General features: G+C 42.0%; 1 protein-coding gene across 1 annotated transcript; it reads left to right on the top strand.

Moving 5' to 3' along the window:
• The first annotated feature begins 1074 nt into the window (after positions 1–1074).
• Positions 1075–23474, top strand: ASB14 (ankyrin repeat and SOCS box containing 14). The gene is made up of 10 exons (XM_030207583.1): positions 1075–1200; positions 4658–4792; positions 6784–6836; positions 12482–12613; positions 12730–12888; positions 14967–15212; positions 16493–16664; positions 19732–20275; positions 21461–21614; positions 22626–23474. The coding sequence occupies exons 2-10, from the start codon at positions 4659–4661 to the stop codon at positions 22802–22804; spliced, it is 1773 nt and encodes a 590-aa protein (XP_030063443.1). The 5' UTR covers positions 1075–1200; position 4658; the 3' UTR covers positions 22805–23474.
• Positions 23475–25626: the final 2152 nt, after the last annotated feature.

Consider the following 25626-nt stretch of genomic DNA (forward strand, 5'->3'; position numbering starts at 1 on the left):
AAATCACAAGAAAAACATAACGAGGACACTGCAAATAATCAGAAAAAGAATAAATTACTTTCCCTTTTAGTTCCCTTTCCAGGTCCTCCAACATGATTCATTGTCTGGTTGACTCACTTCTGACATTCCCGCGCCATTAGGTTGCACTAATCTAAATATGGCCTAAATGTACGTCCATACAGCTATGATTTAATCTGGCGCAGTAACTGAAGCAGTGTGAAACACGGCTCAGCAGTCAAATGTTCCCACTATCTTTCTCCATCCCTATTTTCCAGTCATCTTGTTTTTTGCTAAAGCACCTATAGAAACATTTTTCATTCGGCAGGTTAGGGAAGAACATCTGTGGAGTAAGATAAACTTAGGACTAGATTTGCTAAAGCTGGGGTTATTTTACCATGTTTTAAGGGTCATAGTGCGACTTGCAGGTGTGCGCTCAGTGCACATCACAAGTTGCCTTATGGTTTTTACATAGTAATGAGCTGCTTTACATGCGTTTGCATGTTTCACATCTCATTACTATGTAACCCATCGCAACATAGAAATCACAGCAGTAAAGCAAGTCAAGCTATGTTAAGATCCTTTAGTTGGATTAAGGGGCAAATAACGCATTATTAAAGCCCTAACACAGCTTGATAACTCCCTCCCACCTCCTTTATCATAATTCTGTGAGCAAGTTGAATCTTTTATTAAAGAGGTACAAACTGAGGAATCCTACCTCTGATTTACAAACTGCCTGAACTGAACCAGCAACTCTGCTTCTTCTCTAGAAGTTAGAAACCCATAATTCACTTCTAATACTCCCAGGTTTTAAAATGACTCTGCCTTGGGAATAGGAGCCGAAAACTAAGAAAATTGTTAAAATCAAATAAAAGGTTGAAGGATTGAAATCTCACATGAATTCTTATCAAAGCAAAACCCCCAAGAGTATTGCAGTATCAGCAAATAGTTAGGCCTGTTAATCTTCTTTTACTGGCCTGAAATGCACAGGATCGTGTTACCAAACATAGCAAAACCATGTGTAAGAAATAAGAGAGCCATCCCAGACTGTCTTATGATTAGGTATTTATAGTAAGCTGTTGATGGAAATGGATGCTACAGGGAACGAAGAGCTCCTTTCAAAAAAGAGAAAAAGAATCTAAACTGATAAACAATATTTTTTTCAGATTCGATGTCTCCTCTGATAAAAGAAAAACTATAAAGGTGAGCAAAAACATACTGTTATTTGCTTTGGCTTTTTGGTGTATTTTGAAAATAGTGGGACTCACGTAGACACTGTCCAGTATTGTATCGGTTTCTTTTCCTAAAAAGCAGCATTAATCATGCTTGTTTTCTTTGAAGAGATGTAGTCAATATTCTTCAGTGATACGGCCTTTTAAAGCTTCTATATTGGCCTTTAAAATGTGTCCCCTGGTTTTGATGAAACAGATGATCTTATAACCCTAGAACTGTGAGTGTGGTGAGTTGTCCTGTCAGAAGTTGATATGTTTTTGGTGTTGCATTAAACATTTGTTATTCTAACATTCATATTTAAAATAGCAATTATTTCAGTGCAGGTTTTTTAGGGCAAGCTTTTTAGTGCTATTTTAATGTTTCAGATGTCTACATAATTTACAGCTAGTTAGAATGTTTTGTGAAATTACATGTATTTTATATTATTAAGTACACAAAGCATTTCATACTTCATAGACACTTGGGATAATTTTCAAGCTATAATAATAGTAATAATGTGACATAATCTATGCAAATTAAGACAAACGCCTTATTTCCTGTTGGGCCTCTGAAGTAGTGACTTGTTCAAGGCCACATAAAGAGTCTGCGGCAGACAACAGTTATGAACACGCATCCCATGACATCTCCTAAAACATAAGTTCATGATCTAACATCCACTTCCTCCACTGTTGGTTTTACCCACATTAATATAGTAAATGACGGCAGAAAAAGACCCACACAGTTCAGTATGCCCAACAAGGTGGCCAGAGCTACCCCGGCCACCCATGCTTAAACATTGGTCGTCAAGACTCCACCATGCCAAGCATAATGGGAGTCTTGGTTATAGCCATATATCATCCCCAAGTATTGCTGACAGTACTCAACTTACCAGCTAAGATATCTTCCCCTCCCCCCTCAGCTGCATAGCACATCACTTGTAGCATGTGACAATATTTATTTGTTTTATTTATTTATTTGTTACATTTGTATCCCACCTTTTCCCACTTATTAGTACGCTCAAAGTGGCTTACATGGTTCCAGAGAGGTGGTTACAGACTCCGGTGAAAAACAAATACAGTGTAGGGGTACAATTACAATGACAAATACAGTAAAGAAGTATCGTTAAATAGGTTGGGGTGTTTCAGACAAAATGTCATGGTGATCATGCGTCGGGGTTGAGTTACTATCAGTTCCTGATAACGTGCCACAATATAGTGATCTACAACACATTAGTGCGGCCACCAGCAGTAGTCCCGCCCTGAGCGTGGACTATTTCCGGGGAAAAAAGAAAAAAAAACAGAAATGGCTTGTGCGGCGATAACCCAGTGTTAATCAGGTATCACCGTGTGCTGTCTGGTTACCACAGGTTAGTGCAGGAGCCCTTCATTGGGTAGCGGTAAGGGCTCCCTGCCGCATGGCCATGCAGTGAGAGTTCTCTCACTGCATGGCCATGTATGCTGGGGGCTTTTTTACCCACTGCAGTAAAAAGGTCTCTGGCACATGGGAAAAATGGCCCCGCTGCTAGCACAGGACCCTTTTTCCTGCAGCTTGGTAAAAGGACCCCTAATTCAATACAAAGAAAAGAACTCCTATCAAAATACAGGAAAGATCAAACAGTCACACCTCAAACAAAAAAGAACAGCCAGCACGTGATTCATATCAGTGCACATGGTTATCTGGAAAAAAAACAGGACCCCTTACATCAAAATATTTTGCAATTGTTTCAACATTTAGTACAACCTTTAAAAATACATTAGTATGTTTTATCTTTTCAATAAAGCTTTTTCAAATTAAAAAAAAATAATTAGTATAATGGTTTCTTTTCTTAGTTAATTTATAATTTGTGTTCAAAGTGTCCTCCAACCTTGACACATTCACAAAGTCTTGGACATCACTGAGCTGATGGCTCAATGAATTCTGGGGTTTCTATTAAGAGCTCAACTGTTTTGTGAGCTCCATAAACTGGAGTTCCATCCTGTTGAAAAATAAAGTACTCAGATATGTCTCAAATTTCAGGCAGAAGTTTCTGCTGCAATAGGATGTTTGTGGGTCCCATTTTTTCCAGACACTGTACTTAACAGAAAAGAAGAAGCCAGGGAACTGATGGCCTGTGACAGTTTCTAGCTGTTACTATATATCTAGTACAGTGCCACTATGTAGGAGTTAATCATTCTAGAGCTGATCTATTGTCCACTTTATGTGGATAAATGATAAATATATATTAATGTAAAAAACTGAAAAAAAATCCCAATTTTTTAATAACTGGAAAAGTTAGTTTATAAATCATAGTGCATGGAAGCCACTTCTTTGGCAACATTTCTTCATGAACATGCGCACAATTTGAGTGATTAAGGCACATTTAACTATTGTATTCCTGTTTGAAGTCATGGGGGTTGATGTACTAAAATTCAGAAACACATCCAAATGGGGCTTCATACACTAAAACAATGGGAAACCTTGATATTCTGGGGCAAGGCGCAAAGGCAGTGTGCTTACATTGCTAATGCTGCCAGCAGCCCGGAAGATGGAAAGGCTGCAGCGGGAGTGGAGAGGTGAAGGAGTGACACCGTAGCCTGCAGGAAGCAGAGATAGAGATGCCGTCATGGAAGCCGTTGCAGGGGGGGGGCAATGACCCCCCTCCCCCTCAAACTGCATCCATGATTGCTGCTGATAAATACTCTAATACATTTGATCTAGGCTTATGCTACCTGAAGTTAATATTCCTAGGATATGTCACAATGAAGTTCGCAAACCGTGCTTATCAAAGTATATTTGTCCTGGAAATGTATGAGACTATTCACCCTATACAGCACTGCACTAGTGAAAGACTGATGGTAAACAACAAGTGCCCAGGGTGCATTTTGATGTAGTGGACTGTAACATAACACCGTTTATTTCTTTTAGCTTCCATTGAGTTTCTTTTCAGTACCAGGTGCTGTTCCCTCTAAGCTGCCGCTGAGGGCAATGCTTCAATTTTGTGTTTTCAATCACTAGGGATAGGCAAGTTTCCTGGCGTCCTGCAGAGCTTCCAAGGAGGTTTATAGGAGGAGATGGCATGATGTCACAAGGCTGAACCTGGTCTCTACCCACTCCACCCAAGGAGGTTTTAATTTTCCTCAATTCAGCTGCCACCATCTTGGTACACCTAAAACAAAATTGAAAGGGTGACAAGCTCTGCCTACTGGCTTCAGCCCGCATAATGGGCCAGATAGGCTCATGCCATCTCCTGTTATCAGACCTCCTTCCCTGTCCCTCACTATTGAAAATGTACCACTGAAACAGCAACTCCCACTGGCAGTACTGTAGGTGGAGGACTTCTGCTCAGCTTAGCGAGAACAGTGGCCAGGTACCTACAGCAACAACAGTTCAGTGAAGCTTTGAATGAATTTGGAGTTTGGTTTTGTGAACAGAATTTTTACAAAGTTCATACTCTTTTGTTTATATTTAGCATGTATGATAATACAAGTCATGATGATGATGATGATGATCTGGGTGATGATATTGCTACACAGTACGTTATTCAGCAAAGTCTACAGGACATCTACAAGAGGGATACCATCACTAATGAAATGGAGAATGACAGGTAAACACATATGTCTAGAGTGACCATGGTCCCTAAGGTAGATGTGGACTGTTTACTGAAGAACTGCATTAACATTTACACCTTTAATTTAAAGGTGGACAGTAGATTGGAGGAGCATTTTCGATATGACGTTTAAGTCAGACTTTGGACGTTTTGCATTAAGGGGGAGATTCTATATATAGCACCTAACAAAATTGGAGCTGTAAGGGCGGAGTAGTGTAGTCAATAGGACACTTTCAGAAAAGACCACATGGATGATGAAAATTAAAAACGTTTATTCCATAAAAGTACTCAAGTCTTATTCATTCTAAAAACAGGTCTAGACCAAAGCGCTTAGATTTTTGCCCTAGACATTTTTGTTTTGTTACATTATGGCTGAAAAACATCCAGATGTTAGGCATGCCCTAAGCCCACCTTTGAACTGCGCCTGACATGCCCCCTTGTGATTTAGACACGTGGAGGGGCATAATCAAACGGCGCTGGCGATCTATTTTGGCGGCGTCACAACAGCTGGCCAGAACCGTATTATCGAAAAAGATGGCCGGCCAACTTTTGTTTCGATAATACGGTTGGGGCCGGCCAAATGCCACAGATCGCCGGGTTTGAGATGGCCGACTTTGTTTTTCAGCGATAATGGAAACTGGAACCGGCCATCTCAAACCCAGCCAAATCCAAGGCATTTGGCCATGGGAGGGGCCAGCATTCGTAGTGCACTGGCACTTCTGGATGTTTAGATCTTGCTGATCAGTTATGTTATGACTTACTTGTTCAGGAGTGCTGTATTTTGTGATACTGTTTTGAGAAATGTTCAAGAAAGACTTCATACAAATGAAAAAACTCCCTGCCGTGCATTTTCCCTTGATGGCCGTCCCTGACGTGCACTTCCCTTAATAGCTCTTGTTATTCTGTCTTATCTATATGTTTCACCTTTGTTTACATCTTATGCAGTCTATTGAAATGTTTTGTGTTGACATTGTAATGTAATATTCTATGCCATACTTTGTACTGTTTGAATATTTTTACTACTGAAATTGTCTACTGCCTATGTTTGACTTATTCTTGCTGTACACCGCCTTGTGTGAATTCCTTCAAAAAGGCAGTAAGTAAAGTCTAATAAATAAACAAATTAATTTAAATAAATTAATGGCCCTTTAAATAGTACCCCCTTAAAGCCATAGTTGAAATTTCTTGCTGATTCCACAGCCATACACTGACCAAGTCATAACAAAGTATCTTACCAGAATACACAACCTGAATGGCAAGCTTCACAGTCAAAAGCATCATAAAACTGAATAAGATTACTACTACTACTTAACATTTCTAGAGCGCTACTAGGGTTACGCAGCGCTGTACAAAATAAACAAAAAGGACGGTCCCTGCTCAAAGGAGCTTACAATCTAAAGAACGAAATGTCAAGTTGGGGCAGTCTAGATTTCTTGGGTAGAGGTGTAGAGGTTAGGTGCCGAAGGCGACCTTGAAGAGGTGGGCTTTAAGCAGAGATCTGAAGATGGGCAGGGATTCACTGAATTGTACAGTGGCAATAGGATCAATGTTCTTATGTCAACATCCAGACACCTGAAATGATTAAGAGGGCCTTTCTCTCTCTTCACCAGTGATTACTGAGATGGCTAGGCTATGGATTGTATATTATTCATAGTTGGATAAAATGTTAGAATCCAAATCTGAGATTCTTAAGCTTAAAGTGTGCTAAATGATAAGACACTCATTATATTACTATGGGCATCTTATCATTTAACGGTTAGCATGCCCTAGTAAGAGGGCCCCTTAGTCAAGAAAGAATGCTATATTTGAAACCTGCAATGTTGATTTTAAAAAGCCTATGTTTAATATCAGACTTATGGTACTGTATTTTAATGTCTGCCTGTATTAAGGTATCTTGTAGTGCGGGGTACAAATGTAATAATAAATAAATAAATAAATATCCCCACAACTGTCACGGGAATATAATTTGGCATTCTCCTTTTGTACAGCTACCTTTTCCTGAGTCCTGAACATGAAAAGATAGTTGCAGCGATACGGGCAGGTAAGAATTATCAGATATACCCATGTCAGTTACAAAATAGTGAAAAGTAGATATTGAAAGTGTTGATGTTTCTCTAAGCTACATGAATAAACACTGGGGTTAATTTTCAGAGGAAATTATACATTCTCCGAGGACAAGCAGGCTGCTTGTTCTCACTGATGGGGGTGACGTCCACGGCAGCCCCTCTAATCAGAACACTTTCTAGCAAAGTCCTTTGCTAGTCCTCGCGCGCCGATGCGCACCGCGCATGCGCGGCCGTCTTCCCGCCCGAACCGGCTCGTGCCGGCCAGTCTTCTTTTGTCCGCGCTCGGTACGGTCGTGTTTCGCCGTTCGCGCCCCAAAGTTGACCTCGCGCGTCGTTCTTCGACTTTGTTCTTTAAAAAAAAAAAAAAAAGAAGAAAAAAGTTGTCGGGAGGAGGCCTTTTGGTTTTCTCCCTTCCCATACTTCAAGTTTTTTGCCTCGGTAAGTTTTCTTTCGTCGTCGGGGTAGGCCCTATTTAGGCCTCGGTCGAAGTTTTTCTTCCCCCTATTTTTGTGGTGCCATTTTCGCCATTTCGAGTTTTGATCTCGCCGGCAAGCGTAGGTACAATCCTCCTTCTCGACAGCCTGCGGCCCAGGCTAAGCCCCAGCACGCTCGCTCTCGTCAGCAGCATGCGCCTCAGCAAGGCCCCTCGGCTCCCCAGCAAAAGCAAGGGACGAGCTTTTGACTGGCTGCAGCAGAGCATAGCCGACATCCAAGTGTCAGTGCCGGGCTACCTGCCAGTCGGAGGGAGGTTGAAAGCTTTTCACCAAAGGTGGCCTCTCATAACCTCCGATCAGTGGGTTCTCCAAATAGTCCGACAAGGATACACCCTCAATTTGGCCTCAAAACCTCCAAATTGTCCACCGGGAGCTCAGTCTTACAGCTTCCAGCACAAGCAGGTACTTGCAGAGGAACTCTCCGCCCTTCTCAGCACCAATGCGGTCGAGCCCGTGCCATCCGGGCAAGAAGGGCTGGGATTCTATTCCAGGTACTTCCTTGTGGAAAAGAAAACAGGGGGGATGCGTCCCATCCTAGATCTAAGGGCCCTGAACAAATATCTGGTCAAAGAAAAGTTCAGGATGCTTTCCCTGGGCACCCTTCTCCCCATGATTCAGGAAAACGATTGGCTATGCTCTCTGGACTTGAAGGACTCCTACACACACATCCCGATACTGCCAGCTCACAGACAGTATCTGCGATTTCAGCTGGGCACACGTCACTTCCAGTACTGTGTGCTACCCTTTGGGCTCGCCTCTGCGCCCAGAGTGTTCACCAAGTGCTTGGCTGTAGTAGCAGCGGCACTTCGCAGACTGGGGGTACACGTGTTCCCATATCTCGACGATTGGCTGGTGAAGAACACATCCGAGGCAGGAGCCCTGCAGTCCATGCAGATGACTATTCGCCTCCTGGAGCTACTGGGGTTTGTGATAAATTACCCAAAGTCCCATCTTCTCCCAGTGCAGAAACTCGAATTCATAGGAGCTTTGCTGGATTCTCGGACGGCTCGCGCCTATCTCCCAGAGGCGAAAGCCAACAACTTGTTGTCCCTCGTCTCGCGGGTGCGAGCGTCCCAGCAGATCACAGCTCGGCAGATGTTGAGATTGCTGGGCCACATGGCCTCCACAGTTCATGTGACTCCCATGGCCCGCCTTCACATGAGATCTGCTCAATGGACCCTAGCTTCCCAGTGGTTTCAGGCTGCTGGGGATCTAGAAGATGTGATCCACCTGTCCACGAGTTTTCTCGAATCCCTGTATTGGTGGACAATTTGGTCCAATTTGACTCTGGGACGTCCTTTCCAAATGCCTCAGCCACAAAAAGTGCTGACCACGGATGCGTCTCTCCTGGGATGGGGAGCTCATGTCGATGGGCTTCACACCCAAGGGAGCTGGTCCCTCCAGGAACGCGATCTGCAGATCAATCTTCTGGAGTTACGAGCGATCTGGAACGCTCTGAAGGCTTTCAGAGATTGGCTGTCCCACCAAATTATCCAAATTCAGACAGACAACCAGGTTGCCATGTACTACGTCAACAAGCAGGGGGGCAGCGGATCTCGCCCCCTGTGTCAGGAAGCCGTCAGCATGTGGCTCTGGGCTCGCCGTTACGGCATGGTGCTCCAAGCCACATATCTGGCAGGCGTAAACAACAGTCTGGCCGACAGGTTGAGCAGGATTATGCAACCTCACGAGTGGTCGCTCAATTCCCGGGTAGTGCGACAGATCTTCCAGGTGTGGGGCACCCTCTTGGTAGATCTCTTCGCATCTCGAGCCAACCACAAAGTCCCTCAGTTCTGTTCCAGGCTTCAGGCCCACGGCAGACTGGCATCGGATGCCGTCCTCCTGGACTGGGGGGAGGGTGTGCTGTATGCTTATCCTCCCATACCTCTGGTGGGGAAGACTTTGTTGAAACTCAAGCAAGACCGAGGCACCATGATTCTGATTGCTCCTTTTTGGCCGCGTCAGATCTGGTTCCCTCTTCTTCTGGAGTTGTCCTCCGAAGAACCGTGGAGATTGGAGTGTTTTCCGACCCTCATCACGCAGGACGAAGGGGCGCTTCTGCATCCCAGCCTCCGGTCCCTGGCTCTCACGGCCTGGATGTTGAGAGCGTAGACTTTGCCTCTTTGGGTCTGTCAGAGGGTGTCTCCCGCATCTTGCTTGCTTCCAGGAAAGATTCCACTAAGAGGAGTTACTTCTTTCTATGGAGGAGGTTTGCTGTCTGGTGTGACAGCAAGGCCCTAGATCCTCGCTCTTGTCCTAGACAGACCCTGCTTGAATACCTTCTGCACTTGTCTGAGTCCGGTCTCAAGACCAACTCTGTAAGGGTTCACCTTAGTGCAATCAGTGCATACCATTACCATGTGGAAGGTAAGCCGATCTCAGGACAGCCTTTAGTTGTTCGCTTCATGAGAGGTTTGCTTTTGTCAAAGCCCCCTGTCAAGCCTCCTACAGTGTCATGGGATCTCAATGTCGTTCTCACCCAGCTGATGAAACCTCCTTTTGAGCCACTGGATTCCTGCCATCTGAAGTACTTGACCTGGAAGGTCATTTTCTTGGTGGCAGTTACTTCAGCTCGTAGAGTCAGTGAGCTTCAGGCCCTGGTAGCCCAGGCCCCTTACACAAAATTTCATCATAACAGAGTAGTCCTCCGCACTCACCCTAAGTTCTTGCCAAAGGTTGTGTCGGAGTTCCATCTGAACCAGTCAATTGTCTTGCCAACATTCTTTCCCCGTCCTCATTCCTGCTCTGCTGAACGTCAGCTGCACACATTGGACTGCAAGAGAGCATTGGCCTTCTATCTGGAGCGGACACAGCCCAACAGACAGTCCGCCCAATTGTTTGTTTCTTTTGATCTCAACAGGAGGGGAGTGGCTGTGGGAAAACGCACCATATCCAATTGGCTAGCAGATTGCATTTCCTTCACTTACGCCCAGGCTGGGCTGGCTCTTGAGGGTCATGTCACGGCTCATAATGTTAGAGCCATGGCAGCGTCGGTAGCCCACTTGAAGTCAGCCACTATTGAAGAGATTTGCAAAGCTGCGACGTGGTCATCTGTCCACACATTCACATCTCATTACTGCCTGCAGCAGGATACCCGACGCGACAGTCGGTTCGGGCAGTCAGTGCTTCAGAATCTGTTTGGGGTTTAGAATCCAACTCCACCCCGCTAGGCCCATGTTTGTTCTGTTCCAGGCTGCACTCTCAGTTAGTTGGTAAATTTTTTAGGTCAATCTCAGTTATGTCCTCGCCGTTGCGAGGCCCAATTGACCATGGTTGTTGTTTTGAGTGAGCCTGGGGGCTAGGGATACCCCATCAGTGAGAACAAGCAGCCTGCTTGTCCTCGGAGAAAGCGAATGCTACATACCTGTAGAAGGTATTCTCCGAGGACAGCAGGCTGATTGTTCTCACAAACCCGCCCGCCTCCCCTTTGGAGTTGTGTCTTCCCTTCTCTTTGTCTTGCTACATATGAGACTGGCCGGCACGAGCCGGTTCGGGCGGGAAGACGGCCGCGCATGCGCGGTGCGCATCGGCACGCGAGGACTAGCAAAGGACTTTGCTAGAAAGTGTTCCGATTGGAGGGGCTGCCGTGGACGTCACCCCCATCAGTGAGAACAATCAGCCTGCTGTCCTCGGAGAATACCTTCTACAGGTATGTAGCATTCGCTTTTACCGCATAGGCAGTAGAACAGGGTGGGTCACAGGGCAGGAGCAATGGCCCTACCAATATTTTGTCCTACTAGCAACTAGGGAGATAGGGACAAGGACCGAGCTTGTCAAGTAAAAGCATGTTCCAACTACACATGATTTACCATCATCCGACAAACATATAACTTCTCTACACATAGACATTCAAAGGCTGAATACTGCTGGGCTGAAAAATGTCTAACAGATCAGAATGAAGATGTCCAAGTCAAAACGTGTCAAGTTCCACTATTATTTTAGAACAGGCTTTGCCAACATAGAGCCTGTTCTAAGAGTGGATGGATCTTCCATGGGGCACGTGTTTTAACATTTATGTCCTGAGTGGTGGTTTGAGAGGGTTGGGGGGCCACTGACCCACTAGAACTTTGAAGTTCCCCCTCTGACAACCCCCCCCCCCTTTTAAAATTCATTTATACCTTGCATCAGTACTGAGGGAGGAGAGAGACGGGTAGACTTCCAGGATTGAAGAGCCTCTGGTTAGGCCCACAGAGGCCTTTGAAGCAAGTTTGACAGCCTCATATATATGGCACTGCCACCACATAAATGGGGAACAGTTTTCCTAGGACTTGAAAAAATATAACTACATCTTTGGAGGTGTAATTATTTTTCTTGCAAAAACAGGCCTGCAAAACTTGTATCGTATGCTTATCTTCATGATTTTTGCGATTAAAAAGCTATTTTGCATGAATTTGCTTCACAGCAGTTCATTAATGGTGAATTTAAAGAAACATGCAAGTAGACTTTGGGCAAAAATCTATTACTGTCAAATATACATTTGGTACACTTTTTGCAAAGTCAACTTACACTTTAGGACATGAGAACCTTGATTAGTTTGATTTCATTCTTTTTTTTAGATGTTAATTATTAATTTACTCAGGTCATGGTATACATATTTTGTGGTTTATATAAATTTGTTTTATTAAGATATTTTATAAATTTAATATAATAATTTTGTTTCCTGATTGTATATCTCACTTTGTGCTGAATTTTTCTATTCTGTAAAGGCAAGTTATAAGTTTTGTCCAAGCCCAAATTTTTACCAGTTCCATAATTGTAGAAAGATAGAAGTGATGGCTCACTTGCTGCCATGCTATGCAGAGGAACTCAGCTGGATTCCTGGGTGAGTTGTACTGTCAAGGCTCTTCAAGGGTTGCTGCACAGGCAGGTAGATGAATTGGCAGGGGATACAAAATAGGAGGATAAATCCCTAGAATAGCTGGGAATGAAGACTTATGGTGCCAGAGCCCAGGAAATCCAAAACAAAACAATGTGCTAGAAGGAACCTCAAAAGGTCATCTTGCCCACCCTTGTGCCCCCAAAAAGAGGATGTATGCTACCAGACTCACTCTGGATGTCTGTGTTAGAACCTCAGTGAAGGAGATTCTAGCTCTTCTATGGATAATTTAATGTTGGATGTTTTACAGGCCAAGAAGAAGCTTTATTGAAGTTGGTCACACACCAATCTGCCTTTCATGAAGCAGATGAGAATGGCTGGTTTCCATTACATGAAGCTGCAATGCAGTTAAATAAGAACATTCTAGAAATTACTTTAAAAGGTAGGGTTTTTTTTGCTTTGCTTTTGTTTTTATGTTCATTAAATTTAAGATGATCTTGACTGACATGATCTTCTTAACAACTTACATGAAGCTCACCCTTTCACTATGGTTTTCAGCTTCATCTCCTAGTGTGCGGGAGAAGAATACTCTGAAAGGTGAGACCCCACTTTACATTGCAGTAGAACATGGCCGATTGGACAATGTCAGTTTTCTCCTTCTTAACGGCTGTAACCCTGATTCTAAGAATGAGGATGGAGATTCTCCTTTAGTTGAAGGTAAATCAAAGACTTATTTTCAAAATCTTAATTGCATCGGAGGTCTATATTATGAATGTTCTTGTACTCAATTCATTTAAAAATATTTGTATTTAAACTAATTTGATACATTTTCAAATATATTTGGACATGTGGATTCAATTGGCCATTATTTATGTGATTGTTTAAAAATATGTTAAAAGCCCAGAAGAAAATAGATTTCACTCATTAACAGAGATGGAAGAACTTTCAAATGAGTGCCAGAATGATAAGTGCTGCCATGAAAGAAGCTATTAATGTTCAAAAGATAGAAAGCAATAGGAAAAAAAACATAAGCACTGCCAAGCTTGATATAAAACAATGAGGTGCTCCAAAAAGAATTTGAGGTAAAGCTTACACCAAAGAGGCAAGATCTAATAATAAAACCTTTTTCATACTACTACTATCTACTTATCATTTCTAAAGCACTACTAGACGTACGCAGCGCTGTACACTTGAACACGAAGAGACAGTCCCTGCTTGACAGAGCTTACAATCTAATTAGGACAGACAAACAGGACAAACAAGAGATAAGGGAATATTAAAGTGAGGATGATAAAATAAGGGTTCTGAACAAATGAATAAGGGTTAGGAGTTAAAAGCAGCATCAAAAAGGTGGGCTTTTAGCTTAGATTTGAAGACGGTCAGAGATGGAGCTTGACGTACCGGCTCAGGAAGTCTATTCCAGGCATATGGTGCAGCAAGATAAAAGGAACAGAGTCTGGAGTTAGCAGTGGAGGAGAAGGGTGCAGATAAGAGAGATTTACCCAGTGAACGAAGTTCCCGGGGAGGAATGTAGGAAGAGATGAGAGTGGAGAGATACTGAGGAGCTGCAGAGTGAATGCACTTATAGGTCAATAAGAGGAATTTGAACTGTATGCGGAAACGGATAGGAAGCCAGTGAAGTGACTTGAGGAGAGGGCTAATATGAGCATAACAACACTGGCAGAATATTAGTCGTGCAGCAGCATTTTGAACAGATTGAAGAGGAGAGAGATGGCTAAGTGGGAGACCTGTGAGAAGCAAGTTGCAATAGTCTAAGCGAGAGGTGATAAGTGTGGATGAGGGTTCTGGTAGTGTGCTCAGAAAGGAAAGGGCGAAGTTTAGTGATATTATAGAGAAAGAAACGACAGGTTTTAGCAGTCTGCTGAATATGTGCAGAGAAGGAGAGGGAGGAGTCGAAGATGACCCCAAGGTTACAAGCTGCTGAGACAGGATAAGAACATAAGAATAGCCATACTGGGTCAGACCAATTGTCCATCTAGCCCAGCATCCTGCTTCCACCAATGACCAATTCAGTTGACGAGAATCCCGAACAGTAGAAGATTCATGCTGCTGATCCCAAGAACAAGCAGTGATTTTCCCCATGTTTATCTCAGGAACTTGTCCAAACTTTTTTTAAACCCAGATACATCAATACCATAAACACATCCTCTAGCAAAAAGTTCCAGAGCTTAACTGTTTGTTGAGTGAAAAAAATATTTCCTCCTGTTCATTTTAAAAGTATTACCATATAACTTCTTTGAGTGTCCCCTAGTCTTTGTACTTTTTGAAAGAGTAAAAAAATCAATGTATATTTACCCATTCTGCACCACTCAAGATTTTACACAGAAACAGAGAATAATATAGGCAGCTAAAGACCATGTTCTTATGAGAGGCAAATGAGGGAAGACTGGAAACTGTGAGGAGCTTCCATTGACTTTAGGGTAATGGAAAGTTGCAAAAAGCAGCCTCCTGCAGCAAAAGCAAGAGCATTAGCCTGATAACACCTCTGTACCAGACCCAAGGCTTCAGAGCTTTTAGAGTATTATAATCTTGGTAGATATGTGTAGTCATGATTACATAGGTGGTTTCGATGGAGGCCTTTCCAGGATGTTTCTAGGGTAATTCTCTACAGAACAAACCTAATGATCCTGAATCATCCAAACAATGCTTTTGGAGCATTATTACAAAAAAAATCCATATGGCAGTTAGAAGTTGTTTCCACAGCTCAGGCGATTTTTACAGGATAGAGTTTCAAGTGATTAATGATGATGGTATTTTATTCATTGCCTTTCCAGCAATCCGCCGTGCTGCCTATGATATTGTCTCATTGCTGATACGCTTTCAAGCAAATGTAAATTTGCAGTGTGCTAATAAAAGAACAGCTTTACATGAGGCAGCCAGACTCGGCCGAAAGGAGGCAGTGAACCTTCTGATTCGTTCAGGAGCTGACCTAGACCCAAACAGTGCCTATGGGCTAACACCTCTAGCACTGGCTGCACAGAATGGTCACACAGAAATCATAGACATACTACTGCACAAAGGTAAGAACAAAGAACCCAATGTAATAGCAGAATCAGTCTAAGCTCTCTCAGAGAAATACTTTAACTCATTATTAAAAGTACTAAACCATCCTTGAGTTTCCAATCTGTATGCAATAGCAGAGATGAGTAAAATTATGCTATAATCTTGGAGTGTTGCTTAACACAAACCACAAAGCTTCAAGTGCATTTAGAAAAATGCATAATGTATTCTGTCAACAACGCCACATCAATCTGTTCACAAAATGTTTACAATTTAGAAATAATCAATTATTCATCTACGATTTGAACTTCAAAATCCACCTCCAACATCTGCAACTGGCATGAAAGTGGTAGCCCAACAGATGATGGCTTTCATTGAGAAGATCTTTTGGATTCATGCCAGTCATGGTTTAAGCCACTACATAGTACCGAGACTCTTATTCTTGATGTGGGAGGATCTTCTACCACAGATTGACATAGGCAGAAATGCAGTTTTGCTTCCCACTGATTTGTCAGCAGTACATGGCACAGTAATTGGCCAAACATTTGTGAGAGACAGGAATATCTAGTACAGCACTGTTTCCTTTTTTGTTCACTATCTACATGCAAGATCATGTCGAAGACTTGGTGTATATTTTTAAAAATTGTTTTTGCAGCTGACATCTACATGTTATGCCCATGATGTAGGAATGCAAGTAAATAGAACACAGCAAAGACGATTGCTTTGAAGGTTGGAAATGGGTCCTTGGGAAGCCTCACTGTAGTGTATATGTTAAATTTTGTAAATATACAGTGAGGGTAATTTTATAAGAGGGCACATATGTGCTCATGTTGGGGAATTCTAATCATGTATACATGAATATAGCCATATCTGCACATAAATGACTTTTTATGCACTTTGAAGTGAGGTCCAAGAAAACAAGTAGTCAACCGATCCACAAGATCCAGCACGGCAAATAACACAGCAGATCGTAGGAATAAAAGGCAATGGTATTTATTCTCCACATAAAACAATAAATAGATAAATAATTAAAAGCCCAACATGGGACAGAATCTGTTTTACCAATTCAATTTCACCCTACCTCCTTCTCTAACATTTCCCTGAAAATAATGTTTTTGGATTAATAATTCCTATATGATAAGGTTAGCTGAAAATATGGTATTTTGGAAGATAGAATCCCCCAGCCCAATGGCTATTATCAGAACTAGTAATTAATGCAAGTGGAACACATACAAAATGGTAAAGAATCACCCCTGGGTGGGAGGTGGTCAAAGTTGTCTCTTTTTCCTTGTTCTGACAGGTGCTGATGTCCAGGCTCAGGCCTCTGACTGTGCTTCCATATTATTTGAAGCTGCTGGTGGAGGAAATGCAGATTCCGTATCGCTTTTAATAGAATATGGAGCGGATGCCAACATACCAAAATACTCGGGGCATTTGCCAATACACAGAGCTGCTTACAGAGGACATTTAATGTGAGTTTAAAGGATAATGCTTTTTAAAACTTATATATTAGTACACTTACCCTAAAATAGTATTATACGAACAGTTCTGCCATGTTAACTATGTAAAACATCAAATCCATGGCTTTGGAATATTTAACTAGAACCCTAAATATGATTGCTTTAGTCAGAGGAACTTCTTTCATCCTTGTTTAATTTTGCTTGTATATTTATTTTGCTCTTGTACTAATATCAGTGCATTTTTTTCTAGTGTAAAAGGTGCCGGTACTCAAATACCAGGCCACCCTTCAGGGGTGGGGTGATCACTGAGGAACCCACCTCACAATAGCCAGGCCCCCTGCAACCAGTCACAGAATCTATGACAAGGCAGAATTGGTGTGTAAAACTTGGGAACCATGGGTCAATTTTAGCAGACAATGGAAAAGGTGCAGATACTCAGTACCCCCTCAAAAAAAGCCCTAATATACACTATTTGCTGCTTCCCCCCCCCCCCCCCCCCCCCCCCCCCCCCCCCCCCATTCTCTATCTCTGTTAATGGCTCTCACATCCTCACTGTCTCCTCGGCTCGTAATCTTGGTGTCATCTTTGATTCCTCTCTCTCCTTCTCTGCACATATTCGACAGATCGCCAAAACCTGTCGTTTCTTTAACTACAACATTAGCAAAATTCGCCCCTTCCTTTCTGAATACGCTACCAAAACCCTTATCCATACCCTTGTCACCTCTCGCTTGGATTATTGCAATTTACTTCTCACTGGTCTTCCACTCAGTCACCTCTCTCCTCTCCAGTCTGTCCAAAATTCTGCAGCATGGCTTATTTTCCGCCAAAATCGTTATACCCACACTAGCCCACTCCTCAAGTCACTTCACTGGCTCCCTGTCCGCTTCCGTATACAGTTCAAACTTCTCTTACTGACCTTTAAATGCATCCATTCTGCAGCCCCCCATTACCTCTCCACTCTCCTTACATTCCTCCCCGTGGCCTCCGCTCACTGGACAAATCTCGGTTGTCGTCCCCCTTCTCCTCCACTGCTAACTCCAGGCTTCGTTCCTTTTCTCTCGCAGCACCTTATGCCTGGAATAAACTTCCTGAGCCTGTACGTCCACCTCCATCTCTGTTTTCAAATCTATGCTGAAAACCCACCTTTTCACTGCTGCTTTTGGCTCCTAGCCACTACTCATTTGCCTCCCCCCTTGTTCCTTCTCACCCAGTACTTCCCTTGCTCTTATTGTCTTGTCTGTCTGTATTTTAGATTGTAAGCTCTATTGAGGAGGGACTGTCTCTCTGTGTCAGGTGTCCAGCTGCGTGCGTCTGGTAGCGCTATACAAATGCTAATAATAATGAGGACTGCTATATATTCCCTTGTTTCTTCTGAAAAGGGGCTCCCTTTCATGCACATAGAACCAAATTCTATAAATGGCGCTGGAAAATACCGCGCTTAGCACTATTCTATAGACCTCGCCTAACGTTAGCACGGTTTATAGAATACGTGTTGCTCCTGTCCCTGTGACTAAAGTTTACACTAACTAAAACCTGGTATAAATGCCTACCTAACATAGGCACAGATTTGGGTGTATTCTATAACAGTGTGCATAATTTTTAGGAACAACCAAAACTCGCACATGCCCCTCCCGATGGCCACACACCCTTTTGCAATCCATGCATTAGAATTTACATGCACCACTTTACAAAATACACATAAGTTGTGCGTTCAAATTCTAATTAGTGCCAATTTGTGCATTTAATTGCTTGTTAGTGGAGGAGTGGCCTAGTGATTAGGGTGGTGGACTTTGCTCCTGGGGAACTGAGGAACTGAGTTCAATTCTCACTTCAGGCACAGGCAGCTCCTTGTGACTCTGGGCAAGTCACTTAACCCTCCATTGCCCCAGGTACAAATAACTACCTGTATATGTAAGCCACATTGAGCCTGCCATGAGTCGGAAAACGCGGGGTACAAATGTAACAAAAAAAAAAAATTATCAGTGTTTAGCTTGTTAAGCAATTAAGTTGTGCACACAAATCAGCCATGTGTGCTGATTTGCACATGCAACTTTGTCTTTTATAGAATCTGGGTGATATTGATTGCATTGGTTTAAAAGACTGGATCATTCACTCACAGCGCATGCTAACACTCTTAATGGTTGGTATTTGCTGCAGGGTCTATTACTTAAAATGGGCCCCCATGGCACATAATTGTATGTTAACAGCATTAGCTCACGTTGCTAGTAAGTGACCTCTAAGGAAGGTGTTGGGTTAAGTATACTGTGCTATGGTCAAAGAGAACACCATAATTACAGTTCTAAACCACTTATGAAGACATTGTCTTCACAAGTGGTTTAGAACGTTAAGCTAAGTCTTTTTCACAATAGGTTTTTTTTATTATTAGTTTTTTTGGATCCAGTATTCCTGTGAAGTTTTTAGCAAGATAAGAATTGAGTAAAAGGTTTTTTTATGCCGATGAAGAAAGTAGACCCATGTTGTTTCCTCCTTTTCCCATAAATAATTATACTGGGTGGAGGTTTGGGCACAGAGGCTTTTTCCCCTCTCTCATTAACATGGTCTTGCACCTCACAGGAATTTAATAGTACAGAAAGTACTTTGTAGTTCATATCAAGAGAGGTTGATTTTGTTGTGCAGGTTAGGGTCCTGTTCCATCCACAGGTACGAGAAAGGCAATATAAAACTAGTATATAAACGTAACCATGTCCTCGTGTGGCCTGCTCCTGCAGGACCACTGTGTACCTTACTGACTCTCAGCACACTTTATTTGTCCCTGGCCTGGCTCCTCAAAGGTACCAGTGTAGTTTGTAGCAATTACTTGGGGCAACTTCCTGCTCATGCCCTTCTGACTCCACCCCTCCAATGTCATCTTCCCCATTGGGTGGGACTATTGGGTTTTAAGGTGGCTCTGATATTGTGAGGGAGAGCTATTGAGAGAGAGGCAGGATCCTATAACAGTTAAAATATATCTGTATGGCTGGACACATTTTCAGTTATCAATTTTCATAATTTCACTAATGATTTCCAGAAAGCACAGTTACAGGATCTTGACAGATTACACGTTTTTCTTCTTCTTCAGGGCCCTGAAAGTGCTCATTCCAGTGACCGATTATACAGCTATTAAGAGAAGTGGGATTAGCCCTGTTCACTCTGCAGCAGCAGGAGGACACTCCCAATGCCTTGAGATTCTCCTAAAATCTGGGTTTGATGTAAATTTCATGCTGGATTCGAGAGTCCGCAAAGGCTATGATGACCAGAGGAAATCAGCCTTGTATTTTGCTGTCTCAAATGGTGACATCTCTTCAGTCAAGATGCTCCTGGATGCTGGAGCCTTACCCAACCAAGACCCAGTTAACTGTTTGCAGGTAGCCTTGAGAATGGGGAACTATGAGCTAGTAAACCTGCTGCTGCGCCATGGAGCAAACGTGAATTATTTCTGCAGAGTTAATACCTTACACTTCCCCTCAGCACTGCAGTATACGCTTAAAGATGAAGTCATGCTACGAATGCTGCTCAATTATGGATATGATGTACAGCGGTGTTTTGACTGTCCTCATGGAAACAATATACATTCACCATATGGATTTGAAGGATGGACATCTACTGTCATCAAAGATAGCATGGTACGTAACACTTTGTTTCTAATCCCTCTCTTTTAAATTCATCTCATTGCTAATTTGAACGTTGGCTTTGGCTCGCTTATGATGAGCAGAAACTACTCAAGACATTTTAATTCTATTGTCCCTCTGTCATAAAAAGGACTTTTTGTATAGAACAAAACACAGAAAGCGCAGGACTAACCATCCTACTGACTAACAGCAATTATAAAATTAATTTATAAAAAGAGTGAATGGAACATCAGAAACCTTTCATTTCTAAAGGTTAGAGCTTCTTAAGTTGCAGGTGAGACGTTATGAGGCTAACTCACCCGTTTTTGATTTTCTACTCAGAAAATACTATTCCATAGAACATTTTGGGGCCCTTTTACTAAGCTGTGGTAAAAAAGTAGCCTGCGTCAATGTAGGTGCATGCATTAGGCGCATGCAGGGTCAGTTTTTACTGCGTCTGCAACAAAAGGGTTTGTTTTTTTTAAATGTGATGGGAAAAGGGTATGCGGTAAAACAGAAAGCAGAGCGCGTCTAAAACCGGCCTGCGCCCTTAACGCTACCCATTGATCTAGTGGTAAGGGCTCACGCGCTACACACATGGTGACCAGTCGGTGAGCGCCAACTGCTGATTACCGCTGGAAATGGGGCACGGGGTTGGAAATAAATAATTTATACACGCGTTATGGGCATGCACCAAATCTGACATTACCGCCGGGTGGGCACACTGGCCCGACGGTAGTCTCATTTGGGCGTATGCTGCAAGCACAAAGAGCCTACCGCGGCTTAGTAAAAGAGCCCCTTTATTTGCTATCTTTTCATAGCTGCTATATTTTTGTTAGCACAAAAACCTAATGCTATGAGAATATAGGAAACTGAACCCTTATTCAACTTACCCCCCCTCATTTGACTTTCTGAAGTGTCATGAGATGAGTCATCTTACATATGCATCAGTTTATCAATTTATGCATCATAACCAACCCAGAGATTGAGAAGGAAAGTACTGAATGTGTATATATTTTCAGAGACCACAAAAGCGTATTAAGTAATGATAGTGACAAGTTAAGAGAGTACAAGACAAAGAATACAGGTCAAATAAATAGCTTGTTATAATCGCACGGTAAATAGAGCTTACCAGAAACTAAACACAGAATTAGCAAACTTCTGCATTTTATCCTAATTCTTTATAGTTTTCTTTCACAGTTCTGTGAAGTGATAACTTTAACGTGGCTAAAACATCTTGCTGGAAATGTAGTACGAGTGATGCTAGATTATGTCGATCATGTAGAAATCTGCTCTAAGTTGAAAGCTGTCATCATGGAACAGAAGCTCTGGCCTGAAATCACTTTTATTCTGAGTATGTATCTTTAAGATCCAGCAGAATTTCATTTTGCCCTCAAGATAATCATTTTAATTTACACTGTGCAGCTTGGACCCTAATGAAGGTGTGTGCTTTAGAATTAAGGAGCCTTTTTACTAAGCTACTTTAGCTTAAAATTGCGTACCACGGAACATGCTCAGGCATCCTGCGGTAAGTACCAAATGTGCACACACTAAGGGGGTCGTTTACTAAGCAGTGGTAAGCCCAACGTGGGCTTACTACTCACAAAACCGGAAGTACAGCCGGGCTACTGCAGCAGCCCAGAGGTAAATTCCCCCCCCCCCCCCCCAGGGCTCGCTGGTGGTTATCCAGCGGTAATCATGCCCAGTTACAACTGGGTTAGCGCAGGAGCCCTTACCACCACCACCACCTCCACAATGGGTGGCTCTAAGTGCTGCCCCCCCCCCCTAAAATGGCTGCGTGGCAAGTGCTTCTATTTGCTGCATGGCCATTTCTTTAAAAAAACAAACACCCAAACATCTACTATTATTTATTTATGGTTCATTTGTATCCCACATTTTCCCACTTTATTTCTATGTCTTTCTATAGAGTTATGTTTATTATCATCGATCAGAAAAACCTTGTGTCTTTTTGTTAATTTTATTTCTTACACAAATCTGGTTTACCTTTTTGGTATTATGATCAAATAGCTTATTAGCTTAATTTCAATGCACAATCTTCAAAAAGCAAGCTTATTTTAAGCAACATTTCAATTATTGATAAATTCAAAAAAGTTGAGCACTTAACTGACACCCAGTTGTAGTTTACTGGATTCTTCTGTTTTGTTCTTTAATTTTACAATTACAGTTCATTCACCTCAATAAAGGTTGACAAATGTTTGAATTCACACGCACCAGATCCAGGCTTGTATATGTTTTGATACCATAAAATAAGAAATGCAGTTTAAAATGTAACACAAAAAAACCCCAAAACCTTCATCCATTATTTTTCTATGAAAAAATAATATACTATCTCTTGACTTTTTAGTGAATCCTCGTCCCCTGAAACATCTGTGTCGCCTAAAGATTCGTAAGTGCATGGGCCGTTTACGCCTGCGGTGTCCTGTTTTTATGACATTCCTACCACTACCCACTTCAATTAAAGACTACATTCTCTACAAGGAATATGATCTATATGGCCAAGGAAACTTGACAGGATCATGGTAATTCAGCAATCTAGCTGTATCACTTCTGAACTGGTCTTCATCTATGTAAAGGAGTGAATGTTTTTAACTTTTTGTGCGTAATGGGTTAGCATAATTTTACAGAATTTGAAAAAAAATACAACTATATAGAAATAAGTGTGGAACAGGATTTTTTTTTAAATTTTTAGAGGAACTTCAAATTCTAGAGGTTTCTGCCCTGAACATTCAACAAAGTCCCTGGTACTTTCAGTTTGTGACAGTATTAGAACAGGTTTTGATAGGGGTCAGGATTTTATCATGGTTATATTAGATATTATAACAGCCTTTGATACAGTACATCATGGTCTATTATTGGATTGTCTAGATGGTTTAAGTGTTTGAAGGTACAGTACTCTGCTGGTTTAGGTCTTTCTTACAGGGTAGGGTTTATAAAGTACAGATTGCAAAGAATGTCTCAGACTGGAGTAAGGGCAGCAACAAACAGTGGAGAGGGCCAAAAGAGCAACGTGCAGCTAAAAAAATCTTTGAGAAGTCTTTATTAACCACAGCTCACATAGGGGTCCTGTTACTAAGGTGCAAGAAAAAGGGCCCTGTGGTAGCGGCAGGGGCCGTTTCTCCCACACGTCAGGGCCCTTTTTTCTGCAGAATGTAAAAAGCCCCCAAAAGTGGCCATGTAGTAAGATAACTCTTACCGCATGACCAATGTGACAGGGAGCACTTACCGCCGCCACCCATTGAGGTGGCAGTAAGGGGTCCCTCAGTAATCTGGTGGTAACCGGGCAGCATGCAGCGATTCCCCATTTACTGCTGGGTTAGCGTCACACTAGAGAAAAGTGCTCAACCCAGAACTACCGCCAGTGGCCGCGTTGCCCCGGCGGTAGTTCAGTTTTAGCGTGTAAAAAGGCCCAATAATATTTAAAGAGGAGCACATTTCCACTAAAGGGACTCAACATGAGCTGTGTTTCAGCTACACTGCCTGCATCAGGGGGTCCAGAGTAAATCTTCTGAGTCACTTGCAGATAATGAGGCAGTAGTATCCAGAGGCGCTAGGTCAGGAACAGCTTCTAATTCCAGCCTCTGGACCAGACTCCTGATGCAGGCAGCATTAGAAAATTTGAGATCTAAAAGCTGAGATTTTTAAATTTCCCAATTTGTCATCTTTTGTCTCAAAAGTATTTACAGGAAGAATTGATGCTACCTAAGACAGAAGAAATTTCTTAGTCTGCTTGTTTCTATTTACCTACTAATTGTGGTGGGAGGGTAAAACCAGAAGAACTAGATGCTACTGAGCAGAAGGATTCTTTTAATCTCACTCAGTTTCTTGACACTTCTAAGCGAAGCTTGAAATATCCTTGCACTGTTCCAAAACATCTTAAGACTTCTGAAGATGCAATGATTCTAGAGCTAGTCTTCTGGTTTCTTTTTCCTCTGAGCTGGATAAAGTAAAAAAAATGTTGAAAGTATAAGCAAAAGGTTTCTTTTTGAAGCCATTCTATCCAAATCTTTCCTTGATGTGGCTAGGTCCACATAATTAAGATGAAAAGAGTTTCTTGCTTTAAAGAGTAAGGTGCTTTCTTTAGACGCAACCTTTTTTTCTTAAATTTCCTTGCAAATGTTTCATTAATTTTCAACAAAATCACTATGTATTTATAGATTTAAAACAGCTGGAGAAATATATCTGAGATAACCTTCTCTTCATCCTGCCACTACTTAACTAAGTACTGGGGGTTTGTTAGTATTTCATCAGATTTAAGATATAGAAAGCCAGAAGTGGAATTTATATTCTTAGCTTTTTCTTTTAATGTTTAGTGGTTTATTTAATGGGGGAACATACCCTATACAAAGTGGACTTTAAATTAGAATCTGTATGGAATCTGTTTTCTATTGTTTTTTCTTTCCTTCCTTTAATTGCTTGTACAAGATTCTTGAACTTCTTTATGTTATACGTAAATCACATTTAAAATTTGCTAATAAAAATTGTAAAATAAATAAATGTGGAACACACTGTTTACTTTATTTTATAGTGGTTTGTACCAGATTTATTTCCAAACCAGAACACTATTCATTTTTCAACTTTCCAAATATTAGTCTAAGGCAGAAATTCTCAACCCAGTCCTTGGTTGACACCTAACCAGTCAGGTTTTCAGGATACCCACACTGAGATTGCAGGCACTACCTCCACTCTATAATCTTTCATATGCATATTTCAGTGTGGGTATCCTGAAAACCTAAGTGGTTAGGTGTATCTCAAGGACTGTGTTGAGAATCCCTGGTCGAAAGTGATAAATGGAACCGTAATTCACCATCATTTATTTAATAATCGGATTATTTTCTCCCTATATCGTATTGGCCAGGTCCCCTGGGTTCTTATTCTGGAGGGTCACTTGTCTATCCCTGCTTTTTTGGTGGCAATATAGAGAGACAACACCAGATAAAATGGTCCTTGTCAATAGCTAAGAAATTCCTCCTCCAAGATTCAGATGACATAGAGGGCAACAGAGGAGTAGACAAAAGATAAGTGCATTGCACCAGGAAGTGGTCAGACCAGTGGACTGCAAGTGAATCAAGATAAGTAGGAGGCAAACAGAAAATCTTGGAACTGCAATAATATCAAGGCAATGGCAAGCCTTGTGTGTTAAGGCTACCGAATGTAAATTACAATGGTAGAAGACAAAAAAATGTAATAATTTGGTCTCCAAACGAGTTGAAGGAGAATCGATATGAATATCGAAATCTTAAAGCAGTAGCAGCAGACCAGAATGAATTGCAAAATTAGAGATAAGCTCAGAAAGCCCATCCCTGAACAGTTTTCTTATCTGAGAAAAGTTCAGGATGGTTTCCCTA

This window comes from Microcaecilia unicolor, chromosome 6 (assembly GCF_901765095.1).
Source record: "Microcaecilia unicolor chromosome 6, aMicUni1.1, whole genome shotgun sequence".
NCBI classification, from domain to species: Eukaryota; Metazoa; Chordata; class Amphibia; order Gymnophiona; family Siphonopidae; genus Microcaecilia; species Microcaecilia unicolor.